Source organism: Entelurus aequoreus, linkage group LG11, assembly GCF_033978785.1.
Source record: "Entelurus aequoreus isolate RoL-2023_Sb linkage group LG11, RoL_Eaeq_v1.1, whole genome shotgun sequence".
Taxonomy (NCBI): domain Eukaryota; kingdom Metazoa; phylum Chordata; class Actinopteri; order Syngnathiformes; family Syngnathidae; genus Entelurus; species Entelurus aequoreus.
This window is the reverse complement of record NC_084741.1, coordinates 54,187,597-54,212,071: the sequence shown is the minus strand read 5'-3', so window position 1 is coordinate 54,212,071 and position 24,475 is coordinate 54,187,597. Positions and strand designations below refer to the sequence as shown.

The following is a 24,475-nucleotide window of genomic DNA, read 5'->3' as shown; positions in this document are numbered from 1 at the left end:
TGTTACATCAACGTGGCTTCATAGTAAAAGAGTGCGGGTACTAGACTGGCCTGCCTGTAGTCCAGACCTGTCTCCCATTGAAAATGTGTGGCGCAATATGAAGCCTAAAATACAACGGAGACCCGGACTGTTGAACAACTTAAGCTGTACATCAAGCAAGAATGGGAAAGAATTCCACCTGAGAAGCTTAAAAAATGTGTCCCCTCAGTTCCCAAATGTTTACTGAGTGTTGTTTAAAAGGAAATGCCATGTAACACAGTGGTGAACATGCCCTTTCCCAACTACTTTGGCACATGTTGCAGCCATGAAATCCTAAGTTAATTATTATTTGCAAAAAAAATATAAAGTTTATAAGTTTGAACATCAAATATCTTGTCTTTGTAGTGCATTCAATTGAATATGGGTTGAAAAGGATTTGCAAATCATTGTATTCCGTTTATATTTACATCTAATACAATTTCCCAACTCATATACGAGGTTTGTATATATATATATATATATATATATATATATATATATATATATATATATATATATATATATATATATATATAAAATATATATATATATATATATCCTGATGATTGAGGAAACCCCTCATGAAACAGGCCTGTAGAGATGAAATAGTCTTGTGATTTTTTTCCCACACATACATATTACGCTCTACCACGGTATCGAGCACTATTTTTTTGGATAATCTAATTAAGACATCAATATATATATATATATATATATATATATATATATATATATATATATATATATATATATATATATATATATATATATATATATATATATATATATATATATATATATATATATATATATATATATATATATATATATATATATATATATATATATATATAAGTATATATATATATATATATAATATACATATACATAAGTATATATATATATATATATATATACATAAGTATATATATATATATATATATATATATATATATATATATATATATATATATATATATACATAAGTATATATATATATATATATATATATATATATATATATATATATATATATATATATATATATATATATATATATACATATATACACATACATATGTATATATATATATATATATATATATATATATATATATATATATATATATATATATATATATATATATATATATATATATATATATATATATATATATATATATATATATATATATATATATATATATATATACATATGTACCGTAATTTCCGGACTATAAGCCGCACCTGACTATAAGCCGCACCAGCTAAATTTAGGGGAAAATACAGATTGCTCCATATATAAGCCGCACCCGACTATGAGCCCCAGGGTTTTGATGTGTAATTACCGTAGTATATAGGGGTTCCTGCTACCACGGAGGGGATTGTTGGGACAGAGATGACTGTTTGGGAACGCAAAGCGTCCCATTTATTAACAATAAATCTTTCAATCATTCAATCAAACTTTCACATCTTTGACATGGCGAACAACATTCATGCAGAGTACAAATAATACAACGGTGCAAAGTAATACAAAGCTCTTGCCTGTACGTTATCAAAATAACCAGCCTACCGGTATATGAAAAGTCAGTCTTTAATCATTGTGTCATCGTCTTCCTCCTGTGTACTAAAACCACCGAAATCCTCTTCGTCGGTGTCGGAGAAGAACAGGCTGTATATAAGCCGCACCGTTGTATAAGCCGCAGGGACCAGAACGAGGGGAAAAAATATGGCTTATAGTCCGGAAATGACGGTATATATATAAACATATGTATATATATAAACATATATATATATATATATATATATATATATATATATATATATATATATATATATATATATATATATATATATATATATATATACACATACGTATATATTAGGGCTGCAACAACTAATCGATTAAATCGATTAAAATCGATTAAATCGATTAAAATCGATTAAATCGATTAAAATCGATTATAAAAATAGTTGGCGATTAATTTAGTCATCGATTCGTTGGATCTATGCTATGCGCATGCGCACAGGCTACGTTTTTTTATTTTTTTTATTTTTTATTTTTTTTACTTTTATTTATAAACTGCGACATTTACAAACAGCTGAGAAACAATAATCAAAATAATAGGGGTGTAACGGTACGTGTATTTGTATCGAACCGTTTCGGTACAGGGGTTTCGTTTCGGTGCGGAGGTGTGCCGAACGAGTTTCCACACGGACATATTAAGTAGCGTACTGCACGTGAGGCATTTAAGAAACTCCGCCCTGACAGCTCCGCAAAAGAGGACATGTCCGGTGAAAACAGGACGTATGGTCAGTCTATCGTAGCCCGTTAGCTGCTAGCATGCTAGCAAAAGAGGACATGTCCGATGATAGCATGTTAGCAGGGCCCGAGCTCGGTCCTGACCATACGTCCTCTTTTCACCGGACATGTCCTCTTTTGCGGGGCTGTCGGGCGGTGTTTCTTAAATGCCTCAAATGTCCGGCATTTTGAGTTAGGGTTGCGTGTATTTTCAATGTACGTTCAGGGTTAAGAAGGTTAAAAACACAACAAGTTGTGCGTGCAGCAGCATTCGTGAGGGAGGGGCAGAGACAGAGAGAGCGAGAGAGTTGTGATAAACGTGCATGCGTCGTCAGGCTCTGCTTTTTATCCATAGATTTATTGATTTAATGTGTTATTATCTATAGCAGGGGTGTCAAAAGTGTGCATTTTTGTAACATTTTCCTTGTTTTGTTTGGCAAGTTGAAAGAACATGGCGCCAGTATGCTGTTTTTTTTCCAATAAAATACTGGAAAGGATAGAAATGTAATGTGTCTCTTTTATCCGATTATTAATCGATTAATCGAAGTAATAATCGACAGATTAATCGATTATCAAATTAATCGGTAGTTGCAGCCCTAGTATATATACATACGTATTAGGGCTGGGCGATGTGGCCTTTTTTTAATATCTCAATATTTTTAGGCCATATCGTGATACACGATATTTATCTCGATATTTTGTCTTAGCCTTGAATGACCATTTTATGCATATAATCACAGCAGTATGATGATTCTATGTGTCTACATTAAAACATTCTTGTTCATACTGCATTAATATATGCTCATTTTTAACTTTCATGCAGAGAGGGAAATCACAACTAAGTCAATTTCGCAAAACTGTATTTATTAAACACTTATTAAGCAGTGGCACAAACATTCATGTCATTTCCAAAACAGAAAGTGCAAGATTGTCAGAGACATTTAAAAACAAGCTATAAGTGCACTTTTGTGCATGATGACACACAAGATATTTCAATAACTGCTGTGCTGTTTTTCTTGGGAATTAATTATTCCTTTATTTGTTACCAGATTCGCACCTTATTTCTCTCGTATTACCACTCAAACCACACCGTTAGCTGTTAGCATCACAGCTAACGTTACCATGTCGCTACCTCTCGCTCCGCGGGAGCGTGTGACGTTGCTCACGTGAAAGTATGTGACGTATGTAAGAAGGTGCGCTTGTTTTAAAGTCTCTGTGAGAAGGAGAGACAGGAAAGAGTGAGAAACGCATGCAGTTGAATGCCCCGCAGCTAAAAGCAACTGCGTGAGAACATATACTCGAATATCACGATATAGTCATTTTCTATATCGCACAGAGACAAACCCGCGATATATCGAGTATATCGATATATCGCCCAGCCCTAATACGTATATACATACATACATATATACATACATACATACATGTATATAATATATAATAATATATATAATACAGAACATGTATGAATAGTAATAAGTTACAAAAACATAGTAGAAAATGTAGAAATGCGGTATGTATAGCAATTCTACAATCTGTGCAGTAGAACTTCCAAAATATATTGTATATGGTCAGTGCATGATGGCCCAATTACATATTTTATTGGTTCAAGCACCAGTCATATGCCATTAGCTATACGGCAATTCGATTTCATGGCATGCACTGTGCATCACCAGCGATTTGTGTTGAGGCATCCATGTTGACTTCCACACAAGGAGCAGCAGGGACATCACACTTTGGTCCATCCCATTTTGAACAGGCATGTTTTACACACTCTCTCTCCCGCGCAGACACACATAACAGTGGGGGGTGTGCAATGCTGTGTGCTGTTTGTGAGAGCTGAGCGAGCGTTCCCCAGCGAACTAATCGGGATGACAGAAAAAAAAATAAAGAGAGTTGGACTCCGTCAAAACATGTATGGCCCCTTAAAGAGAGAGCTTGTAAAAAGCTAAATTTGCTTGTCCTCTCAAATGAGCCTGCCTGATCACACAAAGTCACATTATCTTAATTCAGAGGGTTCCTTTAGTTTTGTCATTAAACATGGTAAATGGTAAATTGTCTGTATTTATAGTATATAGTGCTTTGTTATACCTGGAATTAGGGCTGGGCGATATATCGATACACTCGATATATCGCGGGTTTGTCTCTGTGCGATATAGAAAATGACTATATCGTGATATTCGAGTATATGTTCTCACACAGTTGCTTTTAGCTGCGGGGCATTAAACTGCATGCGTTTCTCACTCTTTCCTGTCTCTCCTTCTCACAGAGACATAAAAAACAAGCGCACCTTCTTACATACGTCACATACTGTCACGTGAGCAACGTCACACGCTCCCGCGGAGCAGACAGATAGCGACATGGTAACGTTAGCTGTGATGCTAACAAATAGCGGTGCGGTGCGAGTGGTAATATGAGAGAAAGAAGGTGCGAATCTGGTAACAAATGGAAGAATAATTAATTCCCAATAAAAACAGCACGGGGTCCATCGTCTGACGGTGGTTTGGCTTCAAGCGGGAATATGTCTTTACATGTCAACATCTCCGTTCGGTGCCACACCAACTAAATGCCGAAGCAACTATTTCCACATCAACACCGTAGGACATATACTATTTGATATGCAGCTAATTTTTATGTGACAGTTATTGAAATATCTTGTGTGTCATCATGCACAAAAGTGCACTAATAGCTTGTTTCAAAATGTCTCTGACAATCTTGCCCTTTCTGTTTTGGAAATGACATGAATGTTTGTGCCACTGCTTAATAAGTGTTTAATAAATACAGAGTTGCTAAATTGACTTAGTTGTGATTTCCCTCTCTGCATGAAAGTTAAAAATTAGCATATATTAATGCAGTATGAACAAGAATGTTTTAATGTAGACACATAGAATCATCATACTGCTGTGATTATATGTATCAAGTGTTCATTCAAGGTTAAGGCAAAATATCAAGATATATATCGTGTATCGCGATATGGCCTAAAAACATTGAGATATTAAAAAAAGGCCATATCACCCAGCCCTACCTGGAATGATACCCAACAGAGACAATGTGGTTAGGACTAGGTCGATAACAAATTTTGCTTGACAACCTATATTGTCTCAAAAATTATTAATGATAAAAAAAAAAAAAATGTTTGCAATTGTTGAGACCTAATTAAGCAGTGATGTAATAATAATAATATATATATATATATATATATATATATATATATATATATATATATATATATATATATATATATATATATATATATATATATATATATATATATATATATATATATATATATATATATATATATATATATATATGTGTGTGTGTGTGTGTGTGTGTGTGTGCGTGCAAGTAATAATATGTAATCCAAATAATGCATGTAAACCTTTAAAACACAATAAAATTGTTTCTCATTCATATATTTTCCATTGTAATTGGAAGAGCAATAACTTTTAATTATCTTAAACAGGTCGACAACTAAAATGGACTAAAAAATGTTTACCATTAATTGCATTTCACTAAACACTGAACATCTTAAAAGGCAGTTTTTTTGCAAAGTTGGAATAACTGGCTTGGGTGGCTTGTCTTTTCTTTCACTTTTTTTTCCCACTTTCCACTAAATGTGATATTCTAATATGCTTGTCCTTGTTGATGTGCTTATTTTTCTCATTGACATTTCCACACGGGGATATTTGGCATTGTAATCATATTTCTTTCTTTCGCAAATTTGGTTCCTTTGCAGTGCTTCTTGATAGTGAGATACAACTCGCGAGACTCAGTCCGTGCATCATGTGTGTGAGCTTGCAGTCCGGCCTCCATCCACCGAGACAAAGATTGTGGATGACTTACAAAAGAGTTCACTCTGTTCATTTAAATTCTGCTACTGAATAAGTGTGCTTAGGTGCTCAGAACGATAAACAGAGGGAACCTTCATGTGCCGTGTTTGATAGCAAGTGACGAAGAAAACAAACCTACATGGCCAGTTATAGATGACGGCACTGTTATTTAGTTAATTTTCGTTTATTTTTCGGTTATTTGATTTATTGACTATCTACCCAGACCTAAATGTGGGATTGGGAAAACACATGTCTTAGCAGGACTAAGTATCTGAATTCAGCACCATTAATGCTTAACTGGGTTATTACAGAAATGTGAGTTACCACTAGAACTTTGCTGGTCAAAAAGACTTTAAAAAAATACAGAATATTACTCATCCTCAGTACTACACGGTCAATACCCACAGGCGCCACAGCAAGGGCATTCACACGTGCAAAAATTCAGAAGTGACAGTTCCGGTCACCCCTTTATTCCCTCAGACACACGTGTATATTTATGTATACTGGTAGAGGAATACTTTCCCAACGACGGCCAGCCCTCTGAATCCACAGGGATAATTGATTTTTGCTTCTTGTCTTTTTTTTTCTTTCCTTGAGAGGCGCTTGGCAGGTTTTTAACCTAACACTCTAACCTGTGTGTTAATGCATAAAGAGACACCGTGTCCCATTGATCCATTGGTGCCGCCAGAGTATCTTCAAATGTCTGAGAATGGAAAACAACCAGGGAGGATTGTGATAGAAAGATAATAGATTCACAAAGAAAACTTTTTTTCTTTCTTTTTGGTCAACAAATAAATATTAATAACAAAGTACGAGTAAATTATTCATTTTGGTTGCCCAATTACAAGGTCAACAAACCATAGGTGCTATTTTGCAAAACAAAACTAATTAGGTAACTAAAAAGTTGCAACTTGTAACTGTGGGTAGAAGTAGTGAAAAAAATACCCCCTACCCTCAAGTGAAGCACATGCTGTCGTCTAATTTTTACTTGAAAATAATAATAAGGATTAATAATACATTAAAGAAAACTCAAGCCATAAAACATAAGTATTTTTATATGAGTCTCCCTGAATCAAGAGCCTCTATTAGCAACAGCAAGCAATTGCCAGGCAAAGCATAATTACTGGAAGGTCAGTAGGTATTATTCACAGTCACTTTAGTTTACCACATTAATACCTGACAGAATTTTCGGCTAAAAATATAAATTCCATCCCCATATCTCTGTCCTATTCTGATTTAGATGGATGAAGAATAATTAACTCTAATTATTCAGATCACTTAAGGCACTTTCTAGATCCACAAAAGAGATATAGCCACGTCTGTCAGCCCACTTCAGCTGCTATCATATAAAACGATCCAATAACTTGACCAATGACAACATGAGGGGGGAAAAAAGAAAAAAACATCCCGGCTGCTTTAGCTGTTCCCTCTACCCTTTTAGCTCCACCCCGCACTACCTCTGAGGGTCTTAAGGAAGCACACTTCCTTTAAATTCACCCATATGCAAATCGTAAAATGTGATTTGCATTTTAAAGTATTTAACTCCCCATATTTATTGAGCTTCGAGGCCTTGCTGATCACTGATTTATGTGCTTCCAGCCCTCGTATTTCCATATTTTGTGTGTGTTTTTAACGACTGTAATAATTCAAATATGCAAGAAGTTGTTCTTTGAACGATATCTTTAATTATATCCTTAAAGCATCGTTTCTTTTAGCCTTCTTTTCCTCATAGCTGAGATTGTTTGAGAACAAAACACTGTAGGACAATAAATTATTATGTGTCATCTGACATTGAGGAGCAAATTTAGAAATGGTTACCTTATGTATGGAGAGACATCTAAGTGTGTTTCCCCTACTCTAAAGCCGCAAACAGACTTGCAGCACTCTGCCGTACAGGCTCTTGTGTGACCTTGTCCCCAAACCCTTTATTAATAGTGACATTCTTTCACCTCAAATCCAGTCTCAGATAGTAAAATTTGTCTCTTATGTGCAAAAAAAAAAACAACAAAAAAAAACCAACCCATGCATAAAAGGAAGACCTTCCCCCTCTGTTTTGCCGCTAACACAGAAAGTTTCTCTGTCACCTCTCCTTATTACAGTTGTCAGAATCGCTGGGTGCTCTTATGAAAGCAGTCGCCCTCCACATGATTAAAAGTGGCGGGTTCCCACCACCGTTTGGCCTATCAGCGCAAGTGAACAGCCGTCAAATATGTCTGCAGTCCTCCTTGCCCGTATTCACTTTGTCACCTCTGCACGGCATGGAAACTTTTTCGAATAATTGCTCACATGCTTGACTAATAGATTAGATTAGTGATGTTTGGTTGCAAAGGGGTAAAGGGGACGTTTCATTACCGTGTTCACTTGGTAGGCTGCATACTGAGAGAGTCAATATGAACAGATAAAACGGATTAATTAATAAGAGAGTCTTCACATTAGACCTTTGACCTAATGAGCTACACAACAGCATGATGCATTAGAAAGTATGGCGCTAATCAGTTTGCATGTCGGAGACGTCATCAAAATAATTTAGAAAAACATTTAAATTAACAATGCATTACTATAGAAAGTAATAAAGTAAACTTAACTATTTGTATTACAATAATTTGCATTTTACTCTGACTGTATGGCACATGCATGAGAAGCAATACCTGTGTTTAAACGCAATCCTACACACGCACACACACACACACACACACACACGCACACACTATTTTGAGGACAAATAATCATTATTTGACGAAATGTTCATTAAAAATCCAAGTAATTAAAAAAAAAAATTATAATAAATTGTACAAATGTTTGGAAACAATTGTATCTAAAAATGAGAGCAAAGCAATTTGTCCAGAATTTTTTCTCTATAAATTAGATAATCAAAATACTACAACTGGACTTTAAGGTCATTGTAGTTTTAAATAGAGATTGCAATCCAAGAACATTAACACAGAGGCCATAGATGGATAAAATGTAACCTTGTGTTCAACCATCACTGCTGAGAGTCAACAACATATGTTACAATCTCACCCCCAACTCCCGAGACGTCTAACACAACACCTTCTACTCTGGCATTAAGCTTTAAGGCTCACTTTAGATATCTACACAGTGGTATTAAAAGTGATCACTATGATTATATTCAATTAATAAATGTTATGGATATACACACAGATATACAATATATACACGAGCACAGTAAACAAAGGTAATGCACACTAAATCCACACTGTGTTCTTGTATTTATGTTGATGCGGCCAAGGATAAAAACTGAAAGTTAACATCAATTTGATGATATAAATCTGGACAGCAAATTCAAACTGGATTCATACCAGTACATAAAATTGACAGGAAATTGACAAAAATCTGGTTTAAAAAAAACAATCAACTGTGCCCCACTGTGAGTAGCTAAGTAGAGTTAACTATTTTCTGTACCCTTCCAGACTTAAGGCTGTCTTATCGGATCCCAGACGGGTGTGCCAACAAGGTAGTATCCAGTGATCTCTACCTCCCCCGAAACAAAAAGCGGTCAAAACAATAAGGAAATAAATCAGGAGGGTTTGTGCATTTGAAACCAATGGCCTGCTAACAATGACGGACTATTATAATCATCACAACCGTGATGGTTAGGCAAAGGTTCCCACAGAGAACACTTTGTGAATTCTTACATTAAAATAATTTTCAATGAGTGTTGTTTTTATTATTTATTTCCTTATCCATTTAGTACACAGTATGTCTTTTGCCACCTTGCGTGCAGTCTCATCAGTTTATTTGATTACTTGACATATAAAATGCAGGATATTAGTTGCTGAATTTTAAAGTATTATATTATTAAAAGAAAAGGAAAAAACATTAAGTGGTGGGATACAAACAAAGTCTAAATCTCCGCATGTGCAGCAATTATCCACTGGGATACGTTAAAGATTCCAAATGGTTCTTTTTTTTCCTCACAGTGGCAGTAGAATGACTCCCTTAAGATTTGATGGTTTGGAGTTGTTTGCATTTTTTCTATGGAGTGATAAGAAACACCAGGATGGGAAGGCAGCACCGAAGGGGGTTTAATATCAAGCGCTGTAGCTGTACGACCTCAGAAAAAAGTATGGCTCCTCAAGGTGGGTTAAACAAAGCAAAACACAAAAATACACAAACATTGAGGCCATGCTCATCCCTGGTCCTTTTAACTGGCTAACCTGCTCTCTTCATTAGGTTGCTGTGGGGACTTATCATTGTAGAGTCTTTGTCCTTGCCGTAATTGCCCTCTCGGCATGTCAGCCCACACCACCACCATCAGCATCATCATTGTAGCCGCCCCACACCCTGCCAGCCAGCCAAGCCAGCATCAGCTCCTTCGTGACAGGCCCGGTGAGACAGCAGAGCGGGGAGCCTCTCCTGAGACCGGCAGATCAGCCCCTAAGGTGCACCGTTATAGAGAGGTTTGCCCTAGTTAAAGCAGCACCAGCAGGGACGCCCCGACAAACGCAACATTAGCACTGCCAGCTTCCAACTCTGCCCTTTTACAACTCCACTCCACTGTAGCTATCTGCGGACAGGTGTGTTAAGATCTACTATAATATTACTGTATTAACATATTAATATGAAGGTTACAGCATTTAAATTGTAATGTCCATTACAAGAGGCCCATGCCTTCCAGGGCCTCTATTTTATGATTTGTGGATTTTTATTCTTCGGACAGAATAAAAAGTAAAACACTGGCAAAAAGGTGTAATCTGTCCCATGACCGTTTTGACCACAGGTAACATTTAGAATGATACACTCATAAATATCCTATTGTATATTTGTATTTTTTAGAAAAAGTTACAAAAATAACTTGTATGATTAGATGTCACTGACCAAGGCACGCTATACTCCAAAGTCTGTCCAGAAGCGTGGAAGAACTGCACACTGCCCAATTTGTCAATGTAGTGTATGCTGGTTCTGTTCATTACCGTTATATGTTAAATGCACATGTCACTTTTTTTGGAATGCATGTGAAAATATAAGCATGCTAGGGAAAGACACATAATTAACGCAGAGCATCCACTTCATTGCCAACAATAGTCAGTCACAAAGTGCAACTGCAATCCTGGTAGTTTTCTAGCAAGTTGAATGGCGCCATCTAATGCTGAGTAAAGATACCACAAGTCATCTGCATGGATCTGTGTCTCAAGATTGAATTCCAAGAGAGAACGTTGTTTTTTGTGTGTTTTTCTTGAAGCTTGTGCAGCCTGCAAACGTTTCAGTAATCACATTTTGCTGGGGGGGCTTGAGAGGCAGGGCAGCCTTTGAAATGACCATAAAAGGGATGAAAGTGAACCGCTTAATTTGAAATTTAACTGTAATAGACACAGCTATCAGTGTTGCACCATAACCCTGACCTCTGTTTGTTTTGCTGAACTAACAGAATAAATGAATAAATGCCTTCTCTTCACACAGCCAGCTCTTCCTCATCAGAGGCAATGTTTTTTTCTCTCTCTTCCTCAAAGGATAATTGATGTGTCAGTGTTTTTACGGTTGGACGCAGGGGTGCAGACCTATAGTTCCTTATTTAGGGAGTCGGTGGTGCAAGGGTTTAACATGGTACAATGTGAAGGGTTCGCACAGATATCATGGTTGACAATAAGGCCTGCATTTGTGGTCATCGGTCTACATATTTTTCCTGCAGGCCAGATAGGAAGCAGGAGGGCAAGCATACCCAGACCGGTACTTTCTCCTTACATCATTCTTTTTTTTTTTTTTACCTCCTCAGAAGTGATCATGTTAAGGGTTTATACCTAATTTGGAGACAAATCTGATTTATTAGCTCAACTACGAGGGACCACAGCAGATGAAGGCGGGAAAAAAAAGTGATATGCAGCAATACGCTTTAATAACTTTGGTGTATCTTTAATACGCACACATTGGTTTCCTTTCATTAAACATACAGGAATGTTTTGTATACATCAACATTATCTACATGCCAAGACACAAGCAGACCACACTGTCTTTCTGTATCGCTACATCCATCCATGGATGCCACCAACAAGCCTTGAGTTTTCTTCTGGGGTATTTTATACCTCCCACGAGACCCAAGACAGTGAGATGTTGCTATAGCACTCAGAGGATCCCAGCCAAGGACATAGGCAGCATCACTCAGCTCCCCATTATTTGCTCATATTTAAAGCTGGGCGGCGTAGGGGCTACCTGAGGGGCTGCAGTATATACAGAGAAGGATGGGTGATTTCAAAGTTCAACGGGTGTGCTGAGCAACTGGGAACTAAAAGAAGATGCAGCTCAGGCACACGGAGAGATAAAGAGGGGATGTGAGGGAGGGCTTTATGTCAGCCCAGTGATATGAGCACTTTTATGGCCAAGTATTTTTTCTGATGTCAGAGCTGGAGAAGAAATCACCATAAGGTTGCAGACTATGAATATTGCTGTTGAGGGCCCATTGCGGCTGGTCCTGTTTATGGTTGACTAGCAATCAGCCGCCATATAAGACCCACAACCCCTCATCCATCCATGTCAGCAATTAATCAATTAAACAGGCAGTCGGGGAGAGTGGGATCGTCTAGGTGTGTTAATACAATAGCCGGTTCAGGTTGATGTAATTTCATCACTAATGCCACCCATTCATCACAGCTTATTATCTGTTTCACATATGGTCAATATCGTTTCATACATCTGAGAATCATGCCGATCTTCTGATATTAGGTCTAAAGAATGGTGCCACATGATAGTCTGCAGAATATAACGCCAAAGTTAACAAAAGGGAAACCTTGTGCTACTAAGTGAGAGTAGTAGTGTCAAACAGATGTCTTGTTGTCTGAAGAAGCCATTGACCATTTCAAAACTCTGAACACATCTGGTGGCTTACTAAAGTGTTTTTAGTCTATCAATAAAGAGTACACATAATGCAATAAATGATCATCAAAATAGACAGCACACACTTGCTGGTACACCTTAAGGGTTGAATTACATCTGTAATATCCCCTTTGTATCGCATTAAGGATATTACAACTAGGACTGGGACGATAAAACAATATCAATATATTTCGCCATAGACACGTACTCGATATCAATGAAAAAATAATTTTGATAAAAATGTTCGATATATATATATATATATATATATATATATATATATATATATATATATATATATATATATATATATATATTAATATATATATATATATATTAATATATATATATATTAATATATATATATATATTAATATATATATATATATATATATATATATATATATATATATATATATATATATATATATATATATATATATATATATATATACATATATATATATATTGGTCAGAAGAAACCGGAAAAATTAAGGATGGTTGGTTAAATTGACAAAGGCATTTAGTTAACTTAGCAACTTAGTGATCAGTGTGCAATGGGAGGAACAGTAGACACGTACTCGATATCAATGAAAAAATAATTTTGATAAAAATGTTCGAGATATATATATATATATATATATATATATATATATATATATATATATATATATATATATATATATATATATATTCATATATATATATATATATATATATATATATATATATATATATATATATATATATATATATATATATATATATATATATATATATATATATATATATATATATATAGGTCAGAAGAAACCGGAAAAATTAAGGATGGTTGGTTAAATTGACAAAGGCATTTAGTTAACTTAGCAACTTAGTGATCAGTGTGCAATGGGAGGAACAGTATCAACTATCATGCTTGGTTGTGCCATCTTGTTGTCTCACTGTTGATTCTCAGCACGGAGTGAGAAGAGAAAGTAAAAATTAGTGCTGCAGAGAGCAAATAAATTGTTAATAAAACAGGAAAAGTCACCTCGGCAGTATGGTAGTTTTTTTAGATTTTTCAAATGGACCGTAGTGCTTTGGCGCACTTATCTTTTCTTTTTAACACTTGTCCGCTCCCTTTTTGGATGTATGGAAACAACAGGTAGGAACTAAAGTGCAGGACTGTATAAATAAAATTCATAAAAAAATATAACAAAAGAGCTACTTTAAAATAATACATTGGTCCAGTAATATTTAAATAATAATTATTGCATAAAATAAATACATTTCCATACTTAAATAAGAATACCAGACCAAATTACCGTAATTTCCGGACTATAAGCCGCACCTGACTATAAGCCGCACCTGACTATAAGCCGCACCAGCTAAATTTAGGGGAACATACAGATTGCTCCATATATAAGCCGCACCCGACTATAAGCCGCAGGGTTTTGATGTGTAATTAGCGTAGTATATAGGGGTTCCTGCTACCACGGAGGGGATTGTCGGGACAGAGATGACTGTTTGGGAACGCAAAGCGTCCCATTTATTAACAATAAATCTTTCAATCATTCAATCAAACTTTCACATCTTTGACATGGCGAACAGCATTCGTGCAGAGTACAAATAATACAACGGTGCAAAGTAATACAAAGTGCTCACCTGTACGTTATCAAAATAACCAGCCTACCGGTATATGAAAAGTCAGTCTTTAATCATTGTGTCATCGTCTTCCTCCTGCGTACTAAAACCACCGAAATCCTCTTCGTCGGTGTCGGAGAAGAACAGGCCGTAAATAAGCCGCACCCTTGTATAAGCCGCAGGGACCAGAACGAGGGGAAAAAGTAGCGGCTTATAGTCCGGAAATTACGGTAAATGTTACACAGACCACGTAAACCTGAAAAAAAAAATGCATCTCATGTTTCTCTGTTTAAATGTTCACACTTTGCACTATTTTCTTACACTTTATTATGCATTTCTTACATATTCCTTATTTTTTTACCTTAATTTAATTGTTAAGTGTTTATTTGGATTTTAGAATTTTGTTTACATTGATTGCCTGAGTGTTTCCAGGGTTGTGTTGACATTTCCTTTCCTTTCTAATTTGATAGCTGAAGGGATTGTAATCAGAGAAAAGTTACAGTACATTTGATATAAAAATGCAAACATTTAATGTATTTTTCTCTATGTCCATATTTCCCATAAGTCATAATAAACATCAATAATGATCTATATCGATCAATATAAAAAACGCATATAGTGATACAGTGTTCAGCCATATCTTTAGGCCTAATTACAACTATATATAAAATGAACTCTCCACATGCTTTGTAGCTTTAACAGCTAATGTTCTTCTGTGAGGACTTTGTAAACTGTCTAAAATGTTTTCACAAGAAGAAGAATCAAATTGAAAACCCTGACAATATTTGACAGTGTATTCCTAGTTAAGACTAATATTTGTCATTTATATCAGCAGAGATTTTCAGCCTAATTATGGCAATGGCTGATTGCATTTTACCCCTTTACTGGATGCCCGATAAAAATGGCAGTTGCACAGACAGAGATAGAAGAAAGAATCAAAGGGGAAACACAATAATAATAAATAAATAATAACACAAAGTCAAATAGAATGGGCCAAAGAAAATGAATAACTATGTGGCAGCTTTTCATCAGGGCATTAATTTTTCACAGAGAACCAGTATTTCTTGTATCTGCGTCATTTTATAAAAACAACAAAAACAATATTTTAAACAACTTTAAAAGCCTCCTAAAAATTATTAAAAATGTATAAGTACAAGTTTGCAAACCAGCCTAATGTTTTGGTTTGCAGAGAGAAACCCTCCGCCCGGATATCAATAAAGTTAGTAGTCAATCTGATGGGTCGGAGGAGCCTATTTCTCGGGTCGGAGGAGCCTATTTCTCTTAACCCATCAGCGGGACTTTGTGTCAACCATCCAGTCCCGTAACCTCTCTGTCGTTTCTTTCTTGCTCCTGATGCCATCTTTATTTGCACTAGTCCACTCTACATATCTCCCTCCTTTTCTCAAGCAGCTGACAACTGAATGCACAAGTTATTCTCCCTCCACCTTTAACTTTCCTTTTCTTCAGTTTGCTGAGCAAGGGTATTTTATTCCTCCATCAAAGATGCATCCTATCAATTAAGTTAAATTACTCCTGCCTGCCAAATATTCCCTGCCTCTATGGGTGTCAACAAAGAAATACATGACTGTGAACCTCCAATGGCACGGCCCCGACACTTAAACATGAGTTACAGCCTTTCCAGTGCTATCCATGGGCAGATTACCAGACACTTTGGGCTGCTGCAATGAAGCACTGTTTCTTTGCTTTCACCCAGCTTTTTAATAAGTGCACGATGGATGACTCTCACACTTCTGACAATGAAAGGACTGATATTTTAATTACATACCGGTACCTTTTTTTCATCGACCTTTCTCATCATCGTTTAATTGCTGTTGTTAATCACTCATTAAATTTTCTTTTTCTATTCCTTCTCCGATATACTTATAAAACCATTTGCTTCGTAGAATGGATTTTTCACTATTATTCCTAAAACAATTCCATCGCTTGATGTGTTCAAAGTGTATTTTTGTATAAGTGTGTGAGGTGAGGGGAGGTATATAATTTTTTTCAGATAGACCATTTTATTAATAGGTTAAGCTTATTTCTAAATCAATAATCAGCATATTAAAATATGTTAAAATCTTCAGTTCCCACCGAAGACTATAAAAACTTTAAAAAAGAGAAGCTACTTCCAAGCCAATTGCATATTTCACAGTTTATTTTCCATCCATGTTTATATTATTATTATTATTATTATTACTACTATTAAATAGAAATGTGGTGATTATAAAGTTCCAATGTTAACGTTCTGGGAGCACTAACTGAGATAGTTATTAAAATAGGACTGGCATGATGCAGAATATTTCTCTCTTTGTCTATGGCGCTAAGTAAATGCCAATTTGCAAAACTTCCTTTCAAAAGACTGACTAGGCTGAGTTAAGCTCCCTTATGTCCCTGTGTGTATAATTTTTAAACAAATACACTATTTGTATTACTTTCACAAAATGAATTGCATTTTTGTAGTTAACACTCTAAGGCCAAAGTCCAGTCACACTTTTGTATGTATTGTCCCTATACTAGGACATACCACATTCAAGTAAAGTGTTTCGATCAAGTTCAAAAATCAAGAATTAAAGCATATCGCGAGTTACACTTACTTAGCGTTTCTAGCAATTGTTCTGGAGTTTTTTTCTTGCCGTGTTTTGTCCAAATGCTATGTGTGTATTGGTGTGTTTCTATTGTAAAAAACATTATTTTTACAAACATCAGCCTAAGGCTACTAAACACATCTAATCTATTATGCTGCACTTTATCGTGTTATGGGGGTAACGGGCTGTAAAGCTGTCTCGGTCATAAAGAGCGATCACAGAGTACCGAGTCAACCCAGAACACCAAGCTCTCCGAGCCATACACTGCCCTTGTTATCATCAGAACTGCTCAGTCACATACTTAACCTTTCCAGACCAGCCGTGCTGCATTATTTTCCAAATGACCTTTAGTGTTACTCATTTCATTTCCAATAATGGTGTACTAAATCCACTTAAATGCATCAGAGCATAATGTGTTTATTTTGGTGAAGAGGACAGCAGAAACTGAAAAGGACCATGCTCCCAGACACGCATTCAGTGAAAAAAACCATTTACGTATTTTCCAGGGCAGGGATGATGTTACAATCCTAATGATTGAGAAACAGGTATGATTTACATTATCTTAACCCAAATTAAAGTGATACATAGAACTAAACCTAAAGAGATAGTTTAAAAAATGTCAGGTATTTTACCTTTATGTTAATTAAAATAATAAGTAGCTATATCCCATAGCCATTTGTCTTATTTTACATGATTGACAGTATTGTATTTACTGTATACAGCCAGATTAAGGTCAATACAAAATAAAACTAATAATAATTATATCATTAAAAAGGTTAAAAAAATATTATATATTGTGCATATAAAATGCAACAACAATGAAAACTAAGCGGCACACCACCGACAAAATTGCTATGCTTGCAAAGATCAGAGAGTTTAATGCTATATGAGGAAGAAGGGGTGCGGGTGGAGGGATTTTAGTAAAATAACTAATGTAAGCACTGATTACGTGTAACTCAAACACTGTGTGTGTTGTTCTATATGCCTGACAGGCAATAATTTGGTGTATTATATTCTGCGGTTTTAATTGCACGCCACCATCGTGTCCCTGTGACACGTTATGAAGTGATGATGTACAATTATTTCGGGGCGGCGGGAGATCAGTGGAGTGACATTATAATCATCCTCATAGGGATCCTTCTCTTCATCTGCAACAACCATTAATGTTTAAATTGGAGGAAGCAAAGAAGGGGGGTGAAACATAAAAATAGTTCTCAGGGAGTTTTAACCAGAATCTGTTGGAGGATTATAGAGAATCACGTCAAAGGAGAAGGAGAGGGGTGTGGATAGACAATAGAGGGTCTGAATTAAGTGACGGTTTCTCTGGATAAGCAGCAAGTTAAGATGCTCCTCTACTGTCAGTGCCAGGCCTCACACTTCTCATACAGGCCCGGGCATTAAGGCACATTACAGCGGATGAGCCACGCAGGGCGGAACTGATGGGCTATTCTGGGAACAGACCAGGCAATCTCAAAAGACAGGGGGACATAAAAACCCTGACATGAGCCAGCCCCATCCTGTTAACAGTCAAATCACATACCCAACATGAAATCATGACTATAAATGTACATATTCTAACCCTTACTAAGTCAAAAGACCTAACACCAGAGTTGGAAGAAGCCTGCTTTACAAGGAAGACACACTAATGCAAGGTAAACTCTCGAGTAGTAAGCAACAGTTTCTAAAGTTTTGCTCAAATTCCTGAAGTGACACTTGGAAACAAGCAGTTTATGACTCATAATAATAAAAAAAACATTCCACATGAGAACAATCCCTGCCTTTGATGGTGGTAATACTAGTAAGGCCAGGGCCGAGGGCTGATATTAAACCAATGCCTCAAAGCATTTAGATTGTTTATGCATAATTTAACACCTACAACAGCAGTGGATGTCCGTCCGGACCAGAGAGCAGGAGGGTAAAAAATGCTGAACGCAGGACCTTTCTGGTAGATGATGGAGTAGAGTAAAAGGAGGCTCATTAAATGACCCAGCCCCACTGTGGACAAAACACGCTGGGAGGAATACACAAGAATCTACCATCTCACATGCTGGTGGACTTTTTTTAACCAATTAAATATGAGAAATCTTATCACGCTTACTAACAGCCAATTTGTGTTTTCTGCTGTTGTTGCACCTTAGGAATTCTTTATAGGCAAATTAAAAACAGAACTCTTTGTTGTAAAATAAAGACTTAGTGATATGCAAATAGATGATATCACTGATAAGCATGCCTGCGAAGGATGTGAGCATAATGCCAGGGTGAGTTTTAGGGGTGGTGAGCAAGACACCAACCCGCTCTGGTGTGATTGACAGCATGGTCAAGGGTTCCAATCTGTCCTGGCCCTGCATTAGCATTTCTTAATTAAATGCCACAGCAATATGATCTTTAAGTATCAACATCTTCCTCGCTCCTGATAAGACATCATTTCCAGGGGGCAAAAGCTAAAATCAAGTGAACAGCTAAGAGCCAACATAACCACTCACTCATCATCAGGACTGAGGTAATCTTGTGTGCTGATGTCTCACAAGAGAAACAAAGCATTCATTGAATAACGCAAAACAACTTAATGAAACAGAACTGTAATGAAGTCATTAGTAATCATAGAGGAAAATACAGATCTTAAATGCGCAATAATCCTACATTTCTAGCTATACCAAAATGTGTAATCACGTTATACATTATACCTGCAATGTGGTCATCCATTAGTGATGCGCTTTCAATTCGGATTAAAGATAAATCATCAAAGAGGAAAAGTTGGGGCTGTGTGCATGTGTGGTGCTGGCTTTAATGAGGGTGTTTCTTTGTGTTTGCTGCTCTTTATTCAAGACGAGGGATGGCCTGGTGATCAGTCAGTAATGAAAGCACACATAGGGCCGATTTGTCACCAATGGCTAACTCTGGCAGCACATGGCTCCTCCGTCTGCATGATTTGTGAAACCAGGAGCTGTATTTAGTAGTGCCATTTAAAGACATATTGGAGAACTGTTCCATATGTACATGTGTGTATGTAAAGTGTCACATTTGCAGCACTTGGGAGAGGAGAGGGTGTTCGCTGGAGGGCTTGTGAAACATGAGCATTTCTTCTCATTAAAGCAAAAGCCATGTTTAAACCAAAGCTTGTTTGCTCCGGCTGTAATATGTTTGCAAACATCAGTTGGAGCAAATGAACACATTCACTCAGCCCTGCTCTCGTGGAATAAACTTGGCCTACAAATGAACTAAGTGGAACCGTTCACAGAGAAATACGCAGAAATACACAGAGAGAAAAGTAGTATCGTTACATATGTCCTCATCTTCATAAGTCTAGAGACACATAAGTTTGATGGTTAAAAAATGCAAACACAACAATTAAGTAGTTATCCAATTATGTACTGTATTACATCTCAACGCAAGCATTTGAACTCGACTAAGCAGTGTGGGGCTGCATTGCGAAAGTAAAACTAGTTGAATAGACTGTAATTACAAGTAGGTTTATATAAGGGACATTTGCACCACAGAAACTGAACTTTGTGTTTAGACCACAGGAACTATTACCTAAATGTAGTTTCTGGGTAATATATTGGAAGGATCGCGAAGGCTTTTGTTCTCTCATGAGTCGCTATAATACTGATTAAATCACAAGCAAAGTTAGGTGTAGATCCTTTGCACTGAATATAGAATACACAGACATTTTCTTGTACACAAGTAGAGACTGGTAAGAATTAATTGAATGCTATAGAGAATTAGTTGTAAAGTCTGACAAACATTTGAAACTTGGAAAATTGTCTTGCACAATATATTTTTACACTTTTACGGCAGCGGGAAATCACATTGGATGCAAAATATAGCTATTCTAGCCATTAGATCTTAAGACTCTACACTCAAATCGCCAATGACCTGATTATGCCAAATATCAATATGTCACATAAATTGGAAAATAGTAAAGTTGCTAAACTTGAAACTCACCCACAGATGTCGCATTTGTACTCTCGCATGCCTAGGTGTCTCTTCACGTGGTTCCTGGCATCTCCCAGCTGAGCAGTAGCAAAGTTGCAGATCTTGCAAAGAAAGGGCTTGGATCCTGTAAAGTTGGAGATTGACATTTGAAGCATTAACACCTACAGAAATTTAAAAAGGGGCACACATGTATTTGACTAATACAGCATCACCACTGTCTAGTGTATGACTGCCATTACTTCAAATTAACCAAAGATTGATTTCAGAATCATAAAACCAGATGTCCTCAATGTAAATGATGTAAAAATTAAATATCTCTTCTTTTACTCTCCATCCATTATTGTCATTCACTCAAACTCTTACCTACTCGTCCTTTACATGTGGATGTGTAAATTGGATTCTAAAAGGTCAGTGCAAAAACATAAATCAATTATATGTGTGCCCACTATCAACCATTCCATCATTAAAGGGCTAATCACTCAGGCAGGCTTCAAAGGGAGGTTTCTTCCTAATTATTGTCATTAATAAGACCAGAGGGGGGAAGGCGCATTGAGAGAGTGGCATCTGATGACCATCCTTCATTTAAGAGAAGGGCTATGAGGGCTCGTATCTACAGTATTTAGTATTGGCGCATAAATATCTAAATGACTCAGTTGAACTTTAAATCATCTGCTACACTAGGGATGGGCGATACCACACTTTTAGGATTCGATACGATACCGATACTTTTTCTTGCATTTTCATTGATACCGATACCGATACCAATAATTTCTTATTGGCAATTTTTTGTCAGTCAAAAATATTATTACTATTGTTATTATTTAAGACAAATCACAAGACAAATACAGACCATTTATACCACATTTACTATGGTCAATATATAATAAAAGTAAAATTAAAATAAATAACATAAATATGAAAAATAAATTAAATATTATATATAATAATAACTATATATTATATATAATAATAATTAAATATTAGGGCTTTCCAATTAACAGTCAAATCCAAATTGCAAGAAGCTGCAGTTATTTTTTAAAGTTTGTGATATAATTAGCAATTAATGAAATATGAAATAGGCTAATGTTTTCGAAAAGTAAGAAATCATGTAACAGATTAAAACCAAAATCACATTCAATCATATAGTCAAGATTTTCTTGGAAAAAAATAAAACTGTAATGCAAAGATGAAGAATCTCCAAATTGTATCGCTTTCTTATCTTGTTTTAAATACTCAAGCAATTTTCAACTAACAGTAAATTCCCCTGTGTGGAAATTATTTGAATTTAGGATAATCATTTAAACAAAAATATTCAGTAAACATTACTAAAAAAAAAAAAAACAATGCCTGTTTTAAGTCAACAATTGGACAACACTGGATATGCCTGGCTGCATCGCTGTCGGCTGGCTGTGTGTGTGTTGCACGTTGACGACGCTCATTCGCTGTCTCCTGTCACGTGACTGGGCCAGCTCTATACTCTGCCAGGTACAGGGGTGTCCCAGCACATAGTAAGTTAAGTAAGTAATCAAAAGCATCTGAAAGTGATGCTTGCACCCCCCACACGCCGTTTTTTGGTTTATATCGATACTTTTTTCAGAAAAGTGATGCCAAATGAGTAGTGTGTGAGTATCGATATATCGATACCACAGGATCGATACGCACATCCCTAGATCTTGATGTGTTTGCAAATATTTACATGCACTGTAAGAACAAAATGACTTCCTCAGTTAACATACAGGAAATCTTCCACTCTTCGAGTAAGAGTTTCCACATGATTTTAGAAAAACATTTTAGAGAATTAAATTCAATAAGTAAAACATTGGGATTGGTCAGACAATGTTAGACGAGAGAGCCTGGCTCTTTTTTTCTGCTCATCCCAAAATGTTTGAAGGGGTTTAGGCTTCCCCCATATTTTTTTACAAAACACATCAAAAGCATAAAATCTAACTAAGCTTGCGCTAATTGTTTATGACCGTGTACATGTACTTTATATGTTCTTCAATAAAACATTAGGTTACAATTATTTTATCAGAACCACTAATTATATGTTGATCAATTAGTTTTCTTCTACAAGTATACACTACATTGATAACCCTTTCAAGTACACATGCACAATCAAATAAGATTATGTCCTTCTTGACAACTATAATCTCTCCATCTGATATATTATTTCTTTGTATGACAGTAGGCTTTCAATTCTGTAAATGGTAACCAATCCCAGAATCAAGCCTACAACATACTATGTTTTCTAAATTGTGAGTACTTAAAATAAATAAGCACTTTGCTCCTGCATTGCCATCCTGATTGTTTTATTTGGCCGGATTTACATACGTTTTCCAAGAACTTTGCTGCTGTGATTATGCAAAAAAAAACACATAATGGGTCGCAAGAAAGTACTATCATCAAGAAATAAAAGTTCCCAAATATTTGGTGGAAAAGGGGTTTCTTACAAAGTCAGAATGGATTACGAATACATCCTATCCCACGGTTCCTGACATGTATATACGGTAATTAAAATTGAAGAGGAACCTAACCCACTGATTAAGCAGCCCGTCTCTATTTAGTTTGTCTATACAGTGTATTTATTGCAAGCATTGCAGGCCAATGCTTGGAAGTACAATACTACTGGGGCTGCCTTGTATGATATCCACGTTCACATCTCTGAGCAAAACGACACTCTCTACAGGTGAATATCCCGAGACATTCTGCAATATTTATTCTAGGGGCTGCTAGTGAATTGATTAAGCACTTTGTGTAGATTACTAATTCATTCAGTCACGGTTCACTGGCTGTGAGCTGGAAGTATGACACATTGAATCTTAAGCCGGTAACGAAGATTGAAAGGCAAGCCTGTACTAACAAGGCCCATAAACACAGAGGGTGGGAGGGTTTACACATAGTCTGCAAAGCCTAACGCATCATTTCAAATGCCCATACTGTGCATGCAAATATTCAAAACAGTCACCCAGCCAAATCCTTTTATCTGTGAACGTAACAACACATTCTTACTTTCATGTACAGTGATTTTTTATGTATTTTGGATTACATCAGTGTTTTTCAACCATTTTTGAGCCGAGGCACATTTTTTGCTTTGAAAAAATCTGGAGGCACACCACCAGTAGAAATCATTAAAAAACAAAACTCAGTTGACAGTAAAAAGTCGTTGTCGCAATTGTTGGATATGACTTAAAACAATAACCAACCATGCATCAATATAGCTATTGTCTCAAAGTAGGTGTACTGTCAAGACCTGTCACATCACGCCGTGACTTATTTAGAGTCTTTTGGTGTTTTCCTGTGTAGTGTTTTAGTTCTTGTCTTGCGCTCCTATTTTGGTGGCTTTTTTT

General features: G+C 36.0%; 1 protein-coding gene across 1 annotated transcript in view; it reads right to left on the bottom strand.

The window, feature by feature from the left end:
• The window catches only part of znf407 (zinc finger protein 407), a 273,449-nt gene that overhangs the window by 226,787 nt on the left and 22,187 nt on the right, over nucleotides 1-24,475 (bottom strand). Inside the window, exon 4 of the mRNA XM_062063561.1 lies at nucleotides 21,138-21,252. Within this exon, the coding sequence (XP_061919545.1) occupies nucleotides 21,138-21,252 (115 nt within the window). The remainder of the gene's footprint in view (nucleotides 1-21,137; nucleotides 21,253-24,475) is intronic.